Source organism: Apium graveolens, chromosome 3 (genome assembly GCF_009905375.1).
Source record: "Apium graveolens cultivar Ventura chromosome 3, ASM990537v1, whole genome shotgun sequence".
Lineage (NCBI taxonomy): Eukaryota > Viridiplantae > Streptophyta > Magnoliopsida > Apiales > Apiaceae > Apium > Apium graveolens.
The window spans coordinates 3,303,994-3,326,534 of NC_133649.1; the positions used below are offsets into that span (position 1 = coordinate 3,303,994).

Here is a 22,541-nt window from a genome sequence, read left to right on the forward strand (position 1 = left end):
TATAAGGAAACAATACTGAGTCAGCTCAACTGAAATCTAATCATTACGAGGCAATGTGAAACACAACACTGCATAGGTACAAACTTTGAACGTGAAGGCGTTTAACAAAACAATAGCAGCTGCTATACTTATCGCGTGAAGGCAGTTTCATTTGTGTACTATAAGCATAAGCATGACATGGATTCCACAACAGAGAGAGAGAGTATGTTTGTTTGAGAGAGAGAGAGAGAGAGGGGGAGAGAGATAGAGAGAGACAGAGAGAGTATGTTTGTTTGAGAGAGAGAGACAGAGAGAGAGATAGAGAGAGACAGAGAGAGAGAGAGAAAGAGAGAGAGAGAGAGAGAGAGAGAGATTGTGGCCTTGTGGGTTTGTTTGTTTGAGTTTAGTACTACTTTAAAAGTTGCACAAACACAAAAAAAGAAAATAAAAGATAGGCGAGAGAGAGAGAGAGGGAGAGAGAGAGGGAGAGAGGCGTATTCCTCGTGAGTAAAAGCAAAACACAACACAATACTCCCTTGACACGCCCCCACACTTGCACAAACATACACCCCCATACACATCCCCTCTATATATACTTATACAACCTCAGTAACATTTAGGCAATTCAAGAGTGTTTGTATTATAAGACAGAAGAGAGAAGGATGATGAACTGGGAAGGTGAGTCACCGGCTTCATCAGCCGGTGGTGGAGGAGGAGGTGGTAGGAGAAAGCCATCGTGGAGAGAGAGAGAGAATAACAGGAGGAGAGAGAGAAGAAGAAGGGCTATTGCAGCTAAAATTTATGCTGGTTTAAGAGCTCAAGGCAATTTCAATTTGCCAAAACATTGTGATAATAATGAAGTCTTGAAAGCTCTTTGTGCTCAAGCTGGCTGGATTGTTGAACCTGATGGCACTACTTATCCAAAGGTCTTATCTTTTTTTCTTGAATGCATCTGCTTTCTTGATCTGCATTTATGTTGTGTTAATTGGGTGTTTTTGTATAGATCTGTGCTTTATTAATCTGGGGTTTTTCTTGATTTTATTAATTTCATTCCTGCTGTTTTTTTTAATTCTTGAAATGAATCTTGATTTGGGTATTCAATGGTTTAGCTGGGATTGTGATCTATGTGTTTGTGGAAGGGGGGATTGTAGCATTAGCAGAATTTAGTGAAGGGGTTATTAGAATTTGTTAAATTTGATGCTTTTCGAGTTGAATTCCTTGGTTTATCTGCCCTATGAAGTTTTTCGCAGCTGTAATGTGTTTTTCGTGTTGCTTTGTGATCATTTCGTTCAATCTTCGTGATGTATAATTAATAATTATAGTCTAATACTACTTGGTGTAATCTATGATTCAGGGATCACGACCACCCTCTATTGATATTGGAATGATTGATATTGGTGGTAATTCAAACAACACCACTCCATGTTCTTCACGTCGACCAAGTCCTCCATCTTCGTCGTTTCCCAGTCCTATACCTTCATATCAACCTAGTCCCACATCCTCTTCCTTCCCGAGTCCTTCCAGGCTTGAAGCTCACATGTCATCCAATCCTTTTTCGTTCATGCGTTACTCCAACCCATCGTCTCTCCCTCCGCTTAGGATTTCAAACAGTGCACCTGTAACACCGCCTCTTGCATCATCAAATACACGAATTTCTATGCATAATTTTAATTGGGAGTCCATTGCCAAACAATCCGCCTCCTTGAGTTTCCCCTTTCTAGCTGTTTCTGCCCCTGCCAGTCCAACTCGTGGTCAACGTGTCCCTCCTCCAGCTACAATACCGGAATGTGATGAATCTGATGCCTCCACTGTAGATTCAGGACAATGGATGAACTTCAAAACATATGCACCCACTATGGGTCCAACATCTCCGACTTTTAATCTCATGAAGCCTGCAACACAGAACATCTCTTCCCAGAATGCAGTCTCTGATAAAGGAAAAGGGATAGATTTTGAGTTTGAGAGAGAAGCGGTGAAGGCCTGGGAAGGGGAGAGGATTCATGAAGTGGGCTTAGATGATTTGGAGCTGACACTAGGAAGTGGGGGAATGCAATGATTAGAACATTGGTCAGAAGAGTCTCTTGTCCCGACACATTTGTTTTCGTTGCTTTGGTTCCCGATTTGCTCTACTGGTTTACACAACTGATTTTGAAGTCTGAGGTGACATGGTTTAATTATGAAAGACTTCTGTATCTGCTGTATAAGGTTTCCTTCGCAAGAGTGTCAAGTTAAATCTAGATTTGTGTTTGTTAAATAGATTAAATTGGCATGTTTTCTCTGTTATTAGGTTCTCTCTGCAATGTATTTAAAAACAGAGCCTGCTTATATTCTGAGGGGACATAGGGCCTTTCGGCAAGCATTACATGTAGATATCAGGTTCTTTATATGATTGCGATGTAGCATCTTTATATCCATGATGAGAAAATTTGAGGATTGTTTTTTCGTGTTATTGTGATTCATAAAGATGCTAGAACGTAAGAGATCAAATATATTAGGGATCATCTTTAATGATAATTATTCGTCTTCTAAGACCTTGCTGGCAAAATGCTTATGAACTAGAATAGTATCATTAGCAATTCTGTTATAAACAAACATTTGCAGTTAGACGAAATATAGATCTTGCTCTAAATCTCGACATTTACAGTTGACCAGACCATCCTAACCTGCACCTGGCATGTAATCTAGAATTATACGAATTTGACACGTTTACGAACACAAAGAGCTAGAAGATGGAGGTCTAAACTGGTGCTGCCATATGGAATGAAAATGCAATGAAAGCAGTTGTTACCATATGGACTGATAATGAAATATGAAAGCAAAGGATAAGCAGAAGAAAACAATCAGCTGTATTATGAGATGGCCCTGTTGTGCAGTTTGGCTGGAGGGGGCCTGGTCTTTTTGACAACTTTTCAGAACCCCTAAGCTTTAATTTTCATTGTTTCTTGTCATTTGGTGCATGTGGCTTCTATATTACATTTATTGTTTTGATAATTTTATGGACCAAAATCTTATTATGTACCTCCTGCAACTGTTGCAGCTTCAATGAATTTGAATTCATGACCCTACAATAATAATCGAGAGGCTATTGTGACACACTACTTTTGTTACACCGATACCATACTCTACTTGAATGAATATCTAAATTATGGGCAGCCATTCTCGTACAGCCATCCTCGGATACTTTCCTCTAACATAGAGAACAGGGCGCTTTGATGCATGATGAAAATGTGAATCGAAAATGAGAATGAGATAAATGAAAAATCGGAATGAAATGGATGACAATTTCACGCTATCGATGGATTTAAGGTTTCGGATTACTGTTAATCAGACTCATTAAGCATGAATCACAGACATTCATTTGTAAGTCTGCAAATCCAAATTTTAATGAAAACATTCGTGTGCAAGAGATTAAAAAAAATGTGAAATTAAAACTGTTTTATATATTCAAACGAAAACATTTGTAAGTTTCCCTAAATGATGTATTATATATTCGAACGGTTAACATATATAATGATATTATATTATTGGATAATTTTATTATTATAATAGTTTTCTAATTATGATTTTTTTTATTATGTTTGGTAGTTGTCTATATAAGCCCTTGTATAAATGTAATTGAGAACAAGTGTTATTATAATAAAAATCTATTTTTCTCTTTTCCCTCCGTACTTTATCATACTTTATCATAATATCAGAGATATGGTTCGATCGGGATAGGTTGATAATGAGTTATATTGGGTTGGGTTTCCCATGTTGGGTTTAAAACATGTATTACGATTATTGTTCTTTCTCTTCTTATTCAAATCGGTTATTTTTTTTTATGGGATAATTTTGATTTTTAATCACAATCATTGTTTTTTTTCTTCAATTCGGTTGGATTTCTCCGGGGTAAACAAAATTAATTTTGGTTGAAATTTTATCACAAACATCATGACCACCTTGGAGTTCGTAAAAACTACTCCCTCTGTCCCTTCTATTTGTTTACATTTTCCTTTTTTGGATGTCCCGTCCAATTGTTTACATTTCGAAACTTTCCATAAATGGTAAGGTTTTTATAATTTTTAAAATAACTACATCCACTAATTCTCTCCACTATACCCACTTTATACATATAATATTAATCGGTCTCACTACTTTACTCATTTTTTTAACTTTTCTCCACTATTTTATCATTTTTCTTAAACTCCGCGCCCCACCCAAATGTAAACATTTGGGAGGAGGGAGTAGATGATATTGGGTCGAGAAAAACCCAACAACTCTCTGTTGTCCTGGCCCATAAAGACTGCCACAGTGCCATTGCTAGATACATTGCACAGTTTTCTGTTGCAGTGGGCTCTGCAGGCCTTCATTATGGGCCCAATGCTGGAAAATGATCTAGCTGATCTGCTGATGTCTCACTAAAATTGTCTTTTTTCTTTGCTGTGATTGTGAGGTAAAATAAAGTTTACAGTGCTTTTTTTTCTTGGAGAATCTGCTCATTTGTAAAGCATGGATTATAAGAGCTCAACAACTGACATGTTAGCAAGTTCAATGGAGCCACACTACAACTGGTACAGAGTGAACTATAACTAATGTACACTTTGTGCATCATATAGTCACAAGAATAGATTGAGGGGGGAGCATGTTACAGGTAAAGGAACCATATTTAAGAAAGAAAATGCCCAGACAAGGAGTGGTGAATCTGCTAAGCTTTCAAGGCAAGCGCGTAGATGTTGATACCATGTTCCACACATTTCTCCATGTTGAAGATGAGTTGATCTTGTTTAGCAATATATCCATCTTACCTTTCATTTGGCGAAGCATTGTTGGACCTTCTTGCTTCCTGGTGGGGTAAACAGCCTTTCAATGGCGACTGTAAGAACAATGAAGACGTTGACAACTGTTTCTGCCTCGTTGAGATTGAAGAGAGGCAACTAAAGCCACTTCTTAACCTTCTCTTTTCGTTTTCAAATGGTTGGCAACTGGGATCATGTTGCACAGCATCTATTCTAAGAGCCTCTGGTAACATGAAGTTGAACACTGAACCTAAAGGGAAAAAAAGATGGGAACCATAATTTGATTTATGCACCAACATGAACTAATTAGGGCATGAAGTGAATTTAAATGGAGTACCTAATTTGGCAAGTCGATTCACCCATTTAGGGATGTGCTTTCCAGTCAATTTGTAGCAGATGTCCTTGCAAAAATGGTTGCAGTTCTTGACAATCAAGTGATATGAATCACCATTGTAGCTCGCTGCATGATGCTCAATGAATTCCCTAACCTGTACAGGGTCCAAGCATGTAGTCCCAATGAATATGGACTTCCTAAACTTGAAGCCTGGGCATTGACGAGGCTCGACTTCAAAGACACCACTAGTTGGATAGTCATGTGCTCCAAACGCATACTCTACACCATGAACTGTCAAGAACATGCAAGGATCATAACCTTTTTCCTTTTCGTAGGTATGTGACATTAAATAGGAACATACAATATGCATGTGCAAGTTATTTGATAGTATAAACCTTAAATTCTTCATCATTCGTGTCAGAATAATTTACACTGAGACAGTAATGGACTTGGCCCTCTCACTATCCTAGGAAGCTTAAGTTACTTTTTTCTATGTTTTTTTGCTTAGTGGTAGAAGAAGCCTTCAACACTGGAAATTTATGTCCACGTAGGGAGTAGTGGGGGTCTTACTAAATCATAATGCTTGCGGAAAGACAATGAGAGGAAATGAGACTATAGTGTAGTCGGACATTAATGTGTCTTAATCAAGTTGTGGCATCAATTGTTAACGGACAGTTTTAAGTTCATAAGAACATTTTCATAAACTCAAAACTAGATTACATGATCTTGGAACCTTAATAGTGCTTTATAGAGGCCACCTGGTCTAACAGCACTGCTTTATACAGCAAGACCCCGAGGCTAATTCAATCTAAAAGGCTGAGTAGGCTACTGTATACTTCTGCAGATGACTCAGTACTCTGCTAAACAGTTACTCCCTCCGTCCATTGTTACAAGGTAGAAGAACGCACAAGTAACCATGAAATCTACAGGGCTAAGCAAAACATCTATATGCTTTTTATAATATATATTTTGTAGTGTTGGGGAGAGGGGGGGGGGGGTGTTACAAATCAAACTCTAGTCTTTACTAGCACTAGGAGCACCTTTGCCCAAACATGTATATCTTAATTTCTGAAAGCAACAACCAGAAGGTATTTATGAACTAAGGTAAGGGACGAGTACAAAGAAAAATTATAACAAACCACTGGTTTGTACTTTAACTACTGCTGCTATCCTCTCTGGTTAATCTCCATGAAGACAGGTATAAAAATTTGTGTGCAGTGTGTATGCCTGACTGGCATGTATTATGAAAAAGGAATGCATGACTGTACCTTCAACGCCAGAGTGAAAGATACCGAATCCAGCCCAGTAGGCATAGCCATTCATGGGTGTCAAGTCATATACGTTGAGATAAACGGGTGTACTGTCCGAACCATAGTTAGATTTCATCTTGGGGAACAAACAAAAATGTAGATTTGATTTCCCTTGCAAGCGGAGAGGTACTACTGACTTCCATCCCTTCTTCACTCCAAATTTCATAGTGTTTGCTCAAAAAAACACAGGTCAATCAATACCTACAGGCATCCAGCACAGTCAAAAAGTATACAAGCATAAACCAATTTAAGAAATAGCACCAAACAATCAACCAGGAAGAGGGATCTGTGCCTGTGAAGGTATAATGTCAGATTAATATTTCAAAATCATATGAGCATCATAATCTGTACAATGGTAAGCGCTGACACAATTATGTCTCATACATTAGCCACAATCACCTTTGCATATATATCACCACTAATTAACAACAAATTTCCAGGCATGCATTCTAATATTTGTTTAGTTCACCCTACAATGTTGAGGTCAACTACAATTTGCAGGGGGCTCCACAGACATGGATCAAAGTCAGCACACCATGCAATCATTGCCATCAGTTTCATCTTTGAAATCCACATTAACAACAATTAGTACTCTGCTAAACACGTCTTTTGAACATCTAAACTAGATTAAAATTCATTAATTTCATTATCAATAATGGCGTCTGTTGGGACAGTTGACCACATAGCATCTTCCAATGAAAATTTCAAGTACTTGGTTCACCATTATACTATAAATGTACCATAGACTAATCAAGTTTAATCTAATCAAGTTTAATTAAAATTTATATGAGTTTTGACTTTAACCTTATGATGTTACAGGCATATAAAGATAATCAAGACTTCTCTTTAGTATATAATGAAAAAATTGACTAGTGACATGAGTGGAAGACCATAACTCTGCTTATAAGCGTGTTTTGCTTCTTTTAATCCTATTAATTTTTTAATAATTATAAAGATAGGCTACCCTAATTGATTGTTCCTTCTTGTTAATAACTTCAAATTCTATATTGAAAGGCATGAAACACTACTACAAATCAGCTTCTCCAGTAGTTAATACTTAAGGTTGTTCACTGAAATACATCCTATGCCTTGGTAATCATGTATCGAAATAGGTACAGATGCTTTCAGTTTGTTATAAACAGACACCAAGAAGGAATAATGTATGCCGATTCAGAATATATAGATATGCATATCTTGTCACATTGCAAACAGAACTAAGTGAAAAGAGACATAACTTCTAACAATCATACGAGACATTGATGTTTTTTAACACTTTGGAACTGGTGGAAGAAAATTTCAGATCTTGCACAAATGCCTCAATACTTGTGGGGATGAGTCTATGAGTGGGGTTTGAGGGGGGAGGTAAAGAGAGATAAATGACCCTATTAAATAATCAGTACAAAACCTACTGTGCCATTGATAACTATACTGCAATGCAAATTTCATAACTTAGAATCCATTGAACTAGGAAAACCAGAGAACACCATTTGTTATCACTGCAAAAGTCCTAAACTTGTCACATTCAAATAAAAGTGGTGGTGAAAGACTTTTGATATACCAACATTGCAAGTGAATTTGGAACCTTTGGAAACACAATTTGACTCCAAATCTTGAATCAGATGCCCATAGTTCCCAAAATTAAAAAACATTATCCTACTAGAAAAAAAACCAAGAATTTCTAATCCTGTCCTCACAAGTAATTTGCTTTAAAAAGACTCTTGCAGTGTCATTTCAGATCTTGCATATAAAAAAAACATCCCATGGAACAAAATCAAAGATGTGATAGAAACAAATAGATTTAACACACACAGTGAATAAATTAAATTTTTCTGCAGATATGTTAAACCAAGAAACAAGAGAACAAAATAAAATCTAAAGCAAAATGAAATATACACACACATATATATAAACATGACAGGAGAAAGAGAAGGACTTACAAGTTAGAAGAGGATAGCCATGATAATAAAAGTGAATGCCAAAATCAAGAATCTGGAAGAAACTGAAAAAGCAAGCATGCTACTAAAAAGAAGAAGAAAATATCACAAGAAGCATATGGTGGTGTCTAAAAGAAACCAGTTAAAGACTAGGTGGAGTAAAGAGAGTCTCATCAATAATTAAAGACACACACAAACACACACACGTTCATTTTTCTGCAAATCCCCATGTATCAAATCTTGAAAATTACAGACCCTCATTTCTGAGCCCAACATTTTATAACCATATTAAACCAACAGAAACAAACTAGAGTAAAGACATAAACCCAAGTCATGGAAAGTGACACAAGTCCCCACCACTTCTCTCTTATAACTGTAATTCAAGTCGGGCCGCTCGAATTCAAACTCATTTAAGTGCGCTCGACTCGTTTAAGTCCCCACCACTTCTCATCTAAAAATTTATCTTTCATTTTCATTTTTTTATATGTACAATCATTCTAATATTTCTTTTTATGGATGGTGTAAAGTATCAAAATTCTAACAGAAATTTATACACTATAACAGAAAGACCAAGATTCCAAGCAATTTAACAAACAACACCAAAAAAGGTTGAGAATACATGGGAAAACATAACATGAAAACAAGAAGTAAGCCAAAAATAAAAGTTTCTTACTTTTGCAATATTACCTGTCAGTAAAACTGAATCAACCAACTTTATGACAAGTCCATGTCAGTAAAATCAACTCTCTATCATATTATGAAAATAATACATGCAACAATATAAAATCCTCATGGTACTTCAAGACCCCACTATAAAGATTTTTATTTTGCCAAAGTTTATCTCTTTATAAATTGACACTTCAACTATACAAAATTAGTACTACTACATTATCTGTATTTATAAATCAAGATTTGTTCATGAATATGAAGGGACTGAAAATAAACATCACAATTATAAACATTCTGTTTTAATGCAGTTGTGTAGGCATTCTATCTACAATAAAAAATATTGATGATTTTTTAATGTACTTGAATTCTAATATTATAGTACAAGTAGTGTGTACTTGGTGTCCACTTGTTGATGTTGTTGCCAAAGTAAGCAACCAAGTGGAGGTGGTGCTGCTGCTAGTTTTATTTTACTCCAAAAGCAAATTTGATATTCACGAAAATCATGATTATCAGCAAATTCCAAATATTCATGTACATCATGTGTGTTCATTGAGAATTGAGATTATGATTTAATTATACAACTCAAATGTTATTACTAGTAGTCCATGTATACTACAGCCCTTTTGTAGTAGAAATATTAGTTGCGGAAATTTAAATACTATGTTCGGCCATATTTTGTGGGATATACCATATCTCTTAATTTGGTGGGGTTTAGCATAGGAATAGTCTAAAGTAAACGTATATTATAGCATATCATGTCACGATCTTATTCCACAAAAAATTAGAATTTTTGATGTAAATGCATGAGATCATATTTTCACATATTACGGTATGATATATTACAGAAATCGTTATGTCAGGCCCTAGACCATCCCCGTGCATATGTAGGTCAGGGCTGGTCAGGCTATATACTCATGGAAAGAATTACAGCAGCTCTGAGTTAATCTTTTGAGCTTAATTTATGTAGTATGCTTAGAATAATGTTACTGTTGCTATCTTGAAATAATAAAATTATTGTTTGTGCAGAAAAAAGGTGTTTTTGAACTAATACTCCCATTGCATTTGCATGGTGCAATCACTGTACCTCAAGGAACAAGAATTTTTTTTATGTATACACACAAATTGTTTATGTTTACATAATTACATGTATGTACAGTTCAAATGATTGTATACTTTGTATGTATATGACTATATGGACTAGCACTTGTACAGATTCTCCCTTGCCAGTTTAGCTTTGCAGTCTCAAATAGGACCTAGTAAATTGAATTGATCCCAAGCCTCCTGAATATATAAGCAAAAGTTTCTATAATGAGATAATTGAAACTCTTGAAACTTTCAACAAAATTACTAACAGTCATTTGCTAATGGCCAGAAGAGACAAATTTTAAAATAATTAAATTAATAATTAGAAAACAGGTAAGCTTACCAAAGCACAGCTCAGGTCTGGCAATGTATTAGAAAACACTATAACATACAGATCATTTTATCATTTTATATCTTAAATGTCTTTAAATGTGTACTATACCTAATGAATTATGATCACTTGTGAGAAACTGAGAATGAAAGAGGCCAACAGATGACAGTGTTGCTTTATATGTAGATTCTGTTAGCAATCTTGTACGATAAAGACATTGTTATATATATATATTGAATATATAACTACTTCACAAAAACATTGTTAATTCTTAAATCACATAAGCATATGAGAATTAACAATTAAATTAGGAGAAGGGTTTGAGAAAACAAACAGAGATTGGATTTAATCTCGAGTCCAGAAAACTGTCTCCTTAAAGCAGTTTCGCCCCGCACCATCCGTGTTTAGCGACCTGCTTCCCAGGATAAAACGAGATACTAGTATAATCGATAGATCGAATATACTCTCAGCGAACTTGAACTGAGCCCGAGAACTATCACCGGAATATTGGAAAAATTTAAGACTAAAGAGACCAAGAATGAAAGAGATGACTCTTATTTTCTTGACTTAATAAAACTGGTGCCCTAAGACTCTATTTATAAAGAGAGGCTTGAAAGGACTTGTTTTTTTTTTCGATGTGGTACATGGTATTTATAAGAAAAACTAAGGAATAGGTTTGTGCTACTCTCGATGTGGTACAAAGCCACTTTTCATATTAAAAGGTAAAACTTTGGAACATCAGTTCTCATTCACCTTTTACTCATTTTGAGCGTGTTAATATGCGTTGGAATCCCCTCGAAGAGAAGAATACGTTCCAATAAATACACACCACTAACACATAATGTGTCTCACTCATATAGAGTCTCAAAATGATTCACAACTTAGTCTAAAATACTAAGTTTGTCCAACAATCCCCCACAAATGAGATTGATGGTCCAGTAGCACGCACCACATAGACACCACATAGACAGACAGACGCGGAGCTTGACTTGGTGATAGTTCCGGCGGTCAGATATAGCATACGATAGGTAGAGAATGCTCCTTGAACCTTCGCTCGAATAAGTATATCGACTTTACTGGTAGACAGTATGACGCGATGTCCTTGAACTGTTCGACCGTTTGTGTAAACGATGACATACTCATCACTATATCTTTCCTGACTCATTCAGTTCTCATGATTATGTCCATTTTGGCCCTGGAACATCGTCCTGGTTCTGCAAGAGTTTCTAAAGAATTGTGCCTCACAATTCTCCTTTGAAGCGGCCATACTTCTCTCTTACATAGGTGATCTTTATCTTATAGAGTAACCCGCGTTTACTCAACCGAATATTATGTATTCAAACTTGAAATCCTTGTATTCGTCAAAGATCATTAAAAGCATAAAGCTTAACCTCGTACCTTACGGGTCTCACTGTTTCATCATCATAGAAATAGGCCGGGGGTTACCCCCACAGTGATTTAGTCATCATGATTTAGTTATCCCATTGAACCAAGTTCTTGGGATCTCCAGTCAGCAAGGTTGGGTGTCCACCATGACGCCGTTAAGCAATAGGCAAGGCTCATTCCTCTCGATGATTTGACAACTATCTCTCGGTCTAACTAGATTCTCTTGTCTTAAACAGATTCGCTCAGTTTAACCATCTGGTTAGTGGATCCAAACATTATCATTTGACTTTACATAGTCAATAATGATAATTCTCGTTGAGAATAGTTGTTTAATGGTATTATGTCCTCATCATAAATGTGAGACATACCATTTCATACACAATAATGTGATCTCCCAATTTGCATATTGATTACACGATATATGCATATTGAAGACACATTTTCCTTGTCATTTAGGAATATCCTTACAAAGTGGCTACTCGGCCTTTTAACTGCATTTATTTTATGCACCAGACTCGTATTCCATCATGAATCGAGCTAAGTTTAGGATTTCCATGACACGACTGCTAAGTGTGAAATGTATTCTCGAATGACTTTAAAGTTCTTAAAGTCAAATATCTAATTTACATACTATATTCACATAGTACAATTAGATATCTTTCGTATTGAAGTCCAAGCTCACGAGCACATATCATACACCTTAAATCTCATTGCAATCACTTCCAAGTGACCAATTTCCATTGTACTCGTGCATCTACCCAGTTTACCAACTGTGTAGCCTATGTCTAATTTTGTACAATTTTAAAAAGTACAACAGACTTGCAATCCTTCTTGAGAGATCCTTGTTCATCTACACTTGGATATATATAAATCCATTCCAGCTATGACAACTTTAGCTTCGTTGACCTCTTCAAAAGTCACATCACTAACATGTGACATGTATCATCTAAAAGTTTTAAAGTCACGAAGATTGTAATCTTCAAATCAAAACTTTTCAATCTCATCAAGATTTTCAGAGATGATCCTCTTGTCATTACTTCTCGTAATGATCAGATCACTCACATGCAATCAATTATGACTTGCATATCATGTGTAAATAACACATGCACACTTGTCAATTCTCTGATTTTGAATCAGTTTGACATCTCATATTGACATATTTCATATTTATGAAATAACTTTACTAGTTATTACTTAAGGCTTCACTTGTTATTGATATTACCAGCTTTTAGCGTCCCAAAAACCAGCAATTTCAGTTTGCATCATTACCGAGTTTAAGCGTCCTTAAACTGGCAATCCTTATTCACATAGCAACCAATATTGAGCGTCCTCAAAATGGCAACCATGTCATTTATTTGAAGCCATTGCTTATCATAGCAATATCAAATTTAATATGCCATTATTTCGTGTCAATGTTGTTTCACTCAACATGATCACCGAAAATACAGATTTTCTACTCTTGCTTTATCTAGAGCAACCCTCGGGTTCACGTAAATAGATATTTCTCCAAATAACTATTTAGAAAGACCATCTCAATGTTCATTGATGCACTTTTAAATTTCACAATACGATAATTTTAGTATCATCTTAATGAACCTTATTCTCAAACTCGAGAATATTTCATAAATTATATAAGGTCATCACTTTCGACTGTAATATTTTTTGTATCAGTCTGACCTTATACTTCCTTCAGACCCAGATATATTTTTCCAATTTAAAAATTCATTTGGGTCCTAATGCTTCTATCTCGTAAGAAGATCTATATATTTTTTTTAAACAAGATTCTGTCAAACAGAACCACTCTCTCTATTTCTTAACATCCTTTCCCCCACAAAGGACATAGAGAGAACATGCACAATCCATTTTCTAGTACACGTGCTAGAAAATCTTGATTTATTGACTCTTAGTAATAGTCAAATTTTCTCTTGATATATTCACTTATCAAGAAATTATACGAGAAGCACATTGCTTCTATTAAATTTACGAGTTCACCTTCAAGCAAATTATCAAGACATTCGGGACTAGCAATTATCCAAGTCTTTTGCTCTCTGCAGGTTCATCCTCACATTCATCCAATAACTCGTAAGTTCATTTAGATGACTTTTAATTACAGATCTACTAGGATCTACTAGCTTATCGCATAAGCATTCCTAAACTCTGTAATAGTATTCTTACAAATCTCAAAAATTAGATTCATATATCGGATATTATTAGACTCAACCATTGTCTATGTATCCATCCAAAATATCTCAATTGATTTTGGATCTCATGCTACCAACAGAGGTATTGGTATCAAGTTTCGAGATACCCCCACATTTCAATTATTTTCAAGAATGTTTCATTACATTCCAATATTCATAGAAAATTCAATAATTTTCTATTTTAGATACCCCCACAATTTTAATATTTTACAGAATGTCAGAAAATATTCCAAAACTAATAGGAAATTTAATTATTTCCTTCTGTGGTATCATGTTTAAGGAACGATTAGCCCTTCGTAACTAATATCCTCAAATTCAGTGATAGTCTGAGCTGATCACAATCGTTTTGCATCTCTCTCAGAGCGCAACTCAAGCCTGCATCTACTCCATTTATTTAATGCGAGTAAGGTGCAACGACCTCATGAATATTCACGTTGCAAACAGAATTTGCCCGGTGATTATTCATCATCAAATTTATTCACTACCATCTTAATTATCTGTATTAAGTTGGATTTGCCCTTGAGTTTATAGAGCACACATCTCTCTATTTAGCTTCAATATTGACTCGACTACGAGTACGAGTGATAAATGTTTTACTATCAAACCAGACAGTAAACACGTATCGTGTTACTACCTCTCATCTGAGCAGGTTTTACGTTATTCATTAAAACCTATAAGATTTTAATATCATGTTAAAAGAACTTCCCGTAGTTCTTATCATTAAAAATTCAATTACCGAATTTCTCGAAAATATTTACATGGTTCACACGAACCTACATTTATGGCTCACCTACTGGTACAACCAGAAAAGGCCCAAGGAAGAACATAAATCTTCAATAAACCCACATTCAGTGATCCTTGATCAACTGATGCGTTAGGGTTAACAACTTTCCGGATTCTCTCCGAAGTTCAGCATAAATACTGATATCAATATTCGCCGTATTAAGTATCACATGGATCACTATAATAGGCTCGTGTGTCACTGCCGCAGCAGACCGACACCAACATGTGAAATTATTATTTAACTGGAGGAAAAATCCAACCAGAAAAATATAATTTATGTGCCGACCCATAACCTGTACTCCAGGCCCATTAGGTTTTTTAATGTGGAGAATCCTGAGCAATTGTAAATCTGGTTCACTTCAGCTGCCCACCTCGTCACATTATTTAACAACAAACATGTTACTGCATTCTATCCAGTATTACAAGTTTGTGATATAACTCCATTATTAAAGATTAAACAATAATAATTGATGCATTATCATCACTCAACAATGATTAAAAAATTAATCACCAAATAATCAAGTTCCATCATGAAGGGTCACATTTATGTAGCCATATCATTTAATTGCATAGCAATATCATGTTATGAACTTGCAAACATGCATGTAAACTATAGCATATATGATTCTTGTATCAGTGTACTAATAATTCCAAAATCAATTCAGAATTAAGAAATCAATCACCATGTTAACAAAACATAATAAGCTATCCATTAATAGCAAAAACATGGACGAATTATAAATTTGGGTTTAATCTACCAATTTATAATGATCAACCCGAAAGAGATGTCACCAAATATGTCCACTTGAATATAAGTTGATCATAAATCAATAACCATTAAAGCATCAATAGCCTTATAAGAAACCAATTATCCAACAACTTTGTGCTTACTTTTGCCTCGTACCTGTTATGCTTAAACAAAGCACCACTTAAAATCGAATTTATATTAATTTCAAGCACATGGCAACAAGTGATCAAAGAAATTAATGCACTAAATTTAATTTAATTAATGAGGCAAATAATGACCACTCATATACCCATAAATAAATCCAATTTAAACAATCAAATTGACTTTTACGTCTACTCACAAGAAAGTATGAAAATTGAAGGAAACTGCTTTAAGATTGTTAGCAATCTTGTACGATAAAGACATTGTTATATATATATATTGAATATATAACTACTTCACAAAAACATTGTTAATTCTTAAATCACATAAGCATATGAGAATTAACAATTAAATTAGGAGAAGGGTTTGAGAAAACAAACAGAGATTGGATTTAATCTCGAGTCCAGAAAACTGTCTCCTTAAAGCAGTTTCGCCCCGCACCATCCGTGTTTAGCGACCTGCTTCCCAGGATAAAACGAGATACTAGTATAATCGATAGATCGAATATACTCTCAGCGAACTTGAACTGAGCCCGAGAACTATCACCGGAATATTGGAAAAATTTAAGACTAAAGAGACCAAGAATGAAAGAGATGACTCTTATTTTCTTGACTTAATAAAACTGGTGCCCTAAGACTCTATTTATAAAGAGAGGCTTGAAAGGACTTGTTTTTTTTTTCGATGTGGTACATGGTATTTATAAGAAAAACTAAGGAATAGGTTTGTGCTACTCTCGATGTGGTACAAAGCCACTTTTCATATTAAAAGGTAAAACTTTGGAACATCAGTTCTCATTCACCTTTTACTCATTTTGAGCGTGTTAATATGCGTTGGAATCCCCTCGAAGAGAAGAATACGTTTCAATAAATACACACCACTAACACATAATGTGTCTCACTCATATAGAGTCTCAAAATGATTCACAACTTAGTCTAAAATACTAAGTTTGTCCAACAGATTCTTCAACTGATACAATAATCAAAGATAGTTTATGCTCTATTTTGCGGACTCTCTTGTTTTCTCGTTGTACCCGTGTCGACTTGACATCGACACGGGTATATGGAATTTTGAGTATAATTCTTTATATTGAAACACGTGGATATGGGTATGAAAGTAGTGTATGATTCTTCATATTAAAACAGGACACTTAACTTTAAGCATATTAGTTCAATATGAATTTTGAGCTCTAATCGCAACTTGTTAACAGAAAGCGAGATCTCTGTGTGACGTGTTTTCGTGCTATATTAAGATTTACAGGTCATATAAAGTACTTTTCATCATGACCCTATAATCTATATTAAGATTGTATAAATTTTGAGTTGAGTGGCCAATCTTGGATCCATGTCTAAAGAAATTATAGTTTATACGAATTCCTGGATAGACCATATCTGAGACGAATGAGAGTTCAAGGATTAAGTCCTATTTTCTGAGGGGAAAGTTTAAATTTCATATCAGCTAAGTACCATTCTGAACTGGATAATGTTTCAATTGTTACCTGCAATATATCAAAAACTTTTTCTGCGGTGTATTTCTGATGAGGAGAAGCGCCTTTCTGTTGTAGTTTATCCGGGTGTAGGCACAGCATAGCCCTCTGATATGCTCTCTTCACCCCATTTCCCTCGATAATGTTCACAAGAGGAACTGGCTTCCATCCACTCTCCGCCCATAGAACCTGTACATATATAAATAAAAAGACGATAACTCATTTGCTTACACCTTGATCGAGTGACTGTAACACAAAGATATTGACATTTGGCAAAGGGTCTAGAGAGAAGCATGTATGCGGCAAATAAATACATATCATTAGCCGAATTATATGTCAAAGAAACGATGAGAGTATATACGTGTCCATCCATGCACATAAAACAATGATAGAATTGACCTAACAAAAGAGTAATGTAGGGTAAAACAAGACCAAACAAAAGAGTAATGCATATAAGACCAAGCTTGCTACACTCATGGCTCTCAAAACTGCATGAAATTTCTAATCTTACATATTGTAAAGTTGAGAGCAGCGAGCGAATGTTTCCTTTCTTCCCAGTTGCCCATTTTTGAATTTTAGCATCCAAAGCCTGCATTAGACATATTCCTAGTATAAAAACTGTATTTTTATAAATAAAAGCAAGCAAGAAATGAAAAAAATTACTTTTGTGGTCTCGTGATCTTCACTAGTTACTGGAAGATTGATCTGATCCTCAGATAGCTCCTGTATCTGTTTCAACATGCAAGTAAACCAGCTCAATGGAAAACATCAGTTGCATTTTGATTAAATTGGTAAAAGTAACACTAATGTGGTGAGAATACATGTGCGTTGTGCGATCTGATATTCTAGTGTCCGTCATATATAAAAGAAATTGCAGTTTTACTCGACCGATGTGAAGTGGAAGGATTTCATACCATGTAATTCATTTGAGATAGGTCATCTAGGTCTTCAACGGTTTTAACTTTAGAGCAATCAGAGGTCGGCTCTGCTAAGAAGGGGGAGAAATTTCACATGAAAACTTCTGATCAGATAGTTATCGAGTATATGCTTCAGAACTTGTCCAATCAGAGTAGTAATGCAATTTCAATCCTGGTACTTAAGAATGCCTCAAATACATTAAGCTTCTCAATATAAATGATATATAAGAGTTTTGCAAATATGTTCTGCCTTACTGACTGGATAGTATAGAGTATAAGCCATCTTTATGAATATAATTTATAACACTTGCAATATGCGGAATGATTGTTTGTGGCAACCAAACTTAATACCCTGGACATTTGCTTCTTCAAACTTAATACTTTCATATTTACACTGACAGCTGATTCAGAATAGGCCAGGCTAGCAGTGGGATGCATACCACTGCTATCAGAATATTTACGTTCTACTTTTATATATTAAAAAAGGTTCAAAAGGATGATAATACCAGAATTAACAACTTACCAGCATGTGAATCAGGCTCCTTATTAGAAGATTTTGCTGTGCTCGTAGTGATTGTAGGGCTATCAGGAAAATGGTATTTCTCCTGCTGTTCAAGTTTTTCAACCACCTGAAAAGACAGGAGGTCTTAGTTTACATTTAGCACCCAGAAAAAAGTTAAAACCAGATTGTTTAGAATGGAATAAGATAGAATAAAATTATTTAAGGTGGATACCACAAAGGAAGCATCTGGCAGTTTGCTGGCATTCGGCAAATGCAGTTCAGTGTCCATCTCAGATGTGCCAACTTGCCCAGCACTTGCATCATTAACTTCTGTTCCGGTAAAATTTCCTTCCCATCTACAGCTCTGAGTTCGAGCCTCTAAATTATTTTTTTTCTTTGAAGTCGATTCTTGAGTAAAAAACTTGGCGAACTCTTTAACTTTTCCCCTAGCTCCACTTCTCTTAACATTTTCACTTTGACTTTTTGGTGAGCCTTGGCTTTTAGCTTTGTTCACTTCCTTTTTATGTGAACTGATTTTTTTCACTTCATATTCCTTAACGACTTTACTAGCACCAATATTTGAATTAGATAATTTGGCTGTTTTTGCTACATTGTCTCTTCCTTCTGCCTTAGCAGTAATATCTTCATTGCCTGCACCACAGCAACAATATAACATTTTAGTTGATTTTAATCCAGGTTTGCTTGAATTCCTAGATAAAACACATTGTACCTTGTACATTAATCTCATTGCGTAGGATTGAATGCGGACGCTTCAATTCTGGTTTTTGAGCTTCTTCCGTGAACACAGTAGCTTCGTTCTTGGTTTCTTCAGTCAAGCTTACCTCAGCTAGATAACTAGGTTTTGTTTCTTCACTTTTAGTACTCAGAACAGTATCGTCCAACTCATTTACTGTATTACGTCTAGTTAACAAAGTTTCTTGTGCCTGACTTCTAACTTCTTCCATAGGAAAGCGGCATATTTCTTCTTTGTTATGGGTGTTTGCTTCTTCTAGATTCTCAAATGGCATTTTTGAGTTCTTCGAATTCTCTGATACATTGGGAGTTAGAGTTGGCAGTAGCTTGCTAATTGTGTCCTCATTAACTCTCCCTTTAGAGCTATAACTTTTATTAAGTGTATCCTTCTCTTTTGACTTTGATTTAATCCTTTGATGAAGAGGGATCACTACTGGTATCTCATATCGTGGCCACTTGTATATCGAGAAATGGAACTCATTAGTGCAAGCTGAAGCTTCGGTTGATTTTGAAAAGCCATTAAAATCTCTGCTCCTTTCTGTTTCATAAAGTTTGCTTGTGTAGGTTGATTCCTCTTTTCTTGGAGAATATTCATTTGACAAAGGGCTTGGGTGACTTGATGACCAAACATCACTTCTGAAATGGTCCTGTTCTTGCATTGTTTGGCTTGAAAACCGTGAAAGATGATAACTTGGAGAACTTCTTCCATTTGAACTACCTTCCTTCTTCTTAGATGAGCTACTTGAAGCAAATGTTGGATAGTCCATACTGTTGGTTAACGTCGCAGGAAGGCTAAAAAGGACAACAGAAGGAACACAAAACTGCGTGATCACAAGGAAGCATAAAAGAAATTCCAAATGAAAGACAAGAACTGAGTAACATACAACAAAATTTTTACTAAGAATCAAAGAAGCAAGAAACAAGTGCAGGACAAAGTACTTCTAATGAAATTCAGAAAAGAGACAAAGGTAGAAATAATATCGATAATTTCACGTGATTATCAGAATGGCCAGATCTTTTCCTGCAAAGTTTATGTTAGACGACGAGGATACATTGTGAAAGAAAGCAGCTTATAGCAGTGAATCAAACTTAAGTTCATGTTAAGTAACCAGTCACACTAAAACCTTAAGGTAGTAGAGGAAGGCCCCAACATGATCTTATAATCTTTAACACAGAGGACAACACTCGTCTTTATCTAACTAAACTATGTAAAACAGAACATGAACCTTCAAAATTAACCAAATTTTTAGGTAGAAAAGAAATCACAAACCTAAAATGAGCAGGAAGTGAAGCCCCAAAAGGCTCTGATTTCGGTGGCAAAGGACGAGAAGGGCTCATTATTCGAGAACCAGGCAAAGAACTAACAAAATCCCTTCCAGGAGAACTGCAAAATTTATCACCACCTCTATAAATATCATCAAAAAAATCATTGCACTGGTGATTCTTCCTCCTGATCACACTACCCTCTTCACCGAAAACCGGCTTTTCGCTACTAAAACTGCGAATGGACGTAGCATCTTCAGTACTCATAGCCCCATCAGAATTTTGAACAGAAAACCTCCTAGGTGGCCCGCCAAAAACATCATTAAAATCAACCTCATCAGAGTTTATTCTTCTTCTTGGTATACTGGTGCTACTAGTACTACTACTACTGGGGCTCTCATGTGATCTTTCTGCAGCATAGTTTAACAAGAAACTCTCTCTCTGGCTAACTCTTTCCATTTGCAATCAAATGACAATTTTGGCGCGAAATTCTTGTGAATTGTGAATATTATGGTATCTTAAAAATGGGTTTTGTAAAATCTTGCATGTTATGAATGAATCAAAGAAAAATTTTAATGTGATCTAGGAGTGGGTTAGAGAGGGGAGAATTGAAGCCACAGGCTTATAGATGGTGAACTAAGTGGTAGTCAAGCTATGGATAAGAAGAGTTCAAAAAATTAATGTAGTTTTTGCCAACAAGACAAACGAAGATTTTTTTGTTGGTTTTCTGGGACACTTGAGGGTCCATTTTTTTTTGCTTTCTTGGCGCCTATCTCATATACATTTACAGTGAGAAAGTTACATGGAGACCACTTTTTCATCGGAGACCTTGGAGACCACATATGTTCTGCAATCAAAACACTTTAAAATAAATTATTTTATGAAGAATGTTTTACAAGTATCACTAATTCATTAAAATTGTTGAAGATCATTTAAGTTTAATAAGTAAAATTTGTATGTTCTGCAAGCTAAACAAATGTTCTGCAAACTTGACATATTTTGCAGAATAAAATATTTTTGTAATGTTTTACATGCGGTACATATATGATATTCAAAATTTTGAATAAAATAAGGATTTTGGTGGTGCATGATTCGCAAAATAATATGGTTTACAATGTTTTTGTGCAATATTTTGCTTGCAGAACATAAGTGGTCTCCAAGGTCTCCAAAAAAAATTGGTCTCCATATAACTTAACTCTACATTTATGTATATTTGCTTTTCTTAATACTGCGGAGTTTGAACAAAAACTGAAAAGTTGTTTGATACCAATATTTCATAATTTTTTGTTTCTAGTAATGATTTATACCCCCTTACTATTATATAATAATATAACAAAATAAATGAAATAAATAGCACGGGCAACCCATCCTATAAACACCAAATTCAAATCATACCACCGAAATTCCCTTACTCCAATTATATATACGACGATATAATAATATACATGGTTAAAAAAGTAATGCAATTCAACATCAGTCTGCATATTTGTTACAATAATATTGTAACAAATGATCAAAATAAATATAATATTGAAATAACATCAAAAATTAAAATATATAAACATTAGAAAATTAGAAAAAGTAAAATTTAAAAACTCGTTTATAATCTAGCATTATATAATAGAGAAAACTGGACATGGATGTGGCCTGAGATTATAAGAATTTTGAATAAAATTTTAAATGGGTAGTTTTGTAATTTTAAGTCAACCCCTGTATTTACAAAAATACCCCTACTATCTCAGCCAGAACTCAAGGACAACCTCGGGCGCATCAATTTCTGTATAATATACACAGGAGGATATACACACACGCAACCAGCCGCGCCTAAATACGCCGCCACGCCATGAGCAGCGCCGTCTTGAGCCTGCCGGTAAAACGAATAGATTTGTATGCCAACGACGATAGCATGCCGCCGGAGAAGCGTGCGAAGAAGATGGGTGACAGCGGTA

The 22,541-nt window shown here is 35.3% G+C and overlaps 3 protein-coding genes across 5 annotated transcripts; 1 reads left to right on the forward strand and 2 right to left on the reverse strand.

Annotated features, from left to right (window-relative positions):
* The first annotated feature begins 343 nt into the window (after positions 1–343).
* On the forward strand, positions 344–2,428 carry LOC141711460 (protein BRASSINAZOLE-RESISTANT 1-like). The gene is made up of 2 exons (XM_074513906.1): positions 344–905; positions 1,334–2,428. The coding sequence occupies exons 1-2, from the start codon at positions 642–644 to the stop codon at positions 2,033–2,035; spliced, it is 966 nt and encodes a 321-aa protein (XP_074370007.1). The 5' UTR covers positions 344–641; the 3' UTR covers positions 2,036–2,428.
* Positions 2,429–4,413: 1,985 nt separating this feature from the next.
* LOC141711462 (deSI-like protein At4g17486) lies at positions 4,414–8,671 on the reverse strand. Its single transcript, XM_074513908.1, has 4 exons — positions 8,336–8,671; positions 6,357–6,599; positions 5,092–5,379; positions 4,414–5,004 (listed from the first exon to the last, which is right to left on the reverse strand). The coding sequence occupies exons 2-4, from the start codon at positions 6,562–6,564 to the stop codon at positions 4,760–4,762; spliced, it is 741 nt and encodes a 246-aa protein (XP_074370009.1). The 5' UTR covers positions 6,565–6,599; positions 8,336–8,671; the 3' UTR covers positions 4,414–4,759.
* A 1,420-nt stretch (positions 8,672–10,091) lies between these two features.
* LOC141711463 (J domain-containing protein required for chloroplast accumulation response 1-like) lies at positions 10,092–21,252 on the reverse strand. Of its 3 annotated transcripts, none has more exons than XM_074513909.1 (9): positions 20,600–21,250; positions 19,307–20,121; positions 18,809–19,227; positions 18,598–18,703; positions 18,072–18,145; positions 17,821–17,886; positions 17,669–17,746; positions 17,170–17,346; positions 10,092–10,282 (listed from the first exon to the last, which is right to left on the reverse strand). In XM_074513909.1, the coding sequence occupies exons 1-9, from the start codon at positions 21,049–21,051 to the stop codon at positions 10,244–10,246; spliced, it is 2,226 nt and encodes a 741-aa protein (XP_074370010.1). In that variant the 5' UTR covers positions 21,052–21,250; the 3' UTR covers positions 10,092–10,243. The 3 variants fall into 3 exon arrangements, with proteins under 3 accessions (XP_074370010.1, XP_074370012.1, XP_074370011.1); XM_074513911.1 differs by having other exon boundaries at positions 18,072–18,142; positions 20,600–21,249; XM_074513910.1 differs by lacking the exon at positions 10,092–10,282 and adding an exon at positions 15,894–16,132 and having other exon boundaries at positions 20,600–21,252.
* Positions 21,253–22,541: the final 1,289 nt, after the last annotated feature.

Bases quoted from the DNA above. Each gene is read 5' to 3' on its own strand.
- LOC141711462 (XM_074513908.1), bottom strand. From the start codon at position 6,564: ATGAAATTTGGAGTGAAGAAGGGATGGAAGTCAGTAGTACCTCTCCGC. The intron at 5,380-6,356 runs GTACAGTCATGC...TGTTCTTGACAG, and splicing joins CTTTCACTCTGGCGTTGAAG to TTCATGGTGTAGAGTATGCG. The intron at 5,005-5,091 runs GTACTCCATTTA...TTTTCCCTTTAG, and splicing joins GAATCGACTTGCCAAATTAG to GTTCAGTGTTCAACTTCATG.
- LOC141711463 (XM_074513909.1), bottom strand. From the start codon at position 21,051: ATGGAAAGAGTTAGCCAGAGAGAGAGTTTCTTGTTAAACTATGCTGCA. The intron at 18,146-18,597 runs GTAAGTTGTTAA...CCCCCTTCTTAG, and splicing joins GGAGCCTGATTCACATGCTG to CAGAGCCGACCTCTGATTGC. The intron at 17,347-17,668 runs GTAAGATTAGAA...ATATATGTACAG, and splicing joins TGCTCTCAACTTTACAATAT to GTTCTATGGGCGGAGAGTGG.
- LOC141711460 (XM_074513906.1), top strand. From the start codon at position 642: ATGATGAACTGGGAAGGTGAGTCACCGGCTTCATCAGCCGGTGGTGGA. The intron at 906-1,333 runs GTCTTATCTTTT...TCTATGATTCAG, and splicing joins ATGGCACTACTTATCCAAAG to GGATCACGACCACCCTCTAT.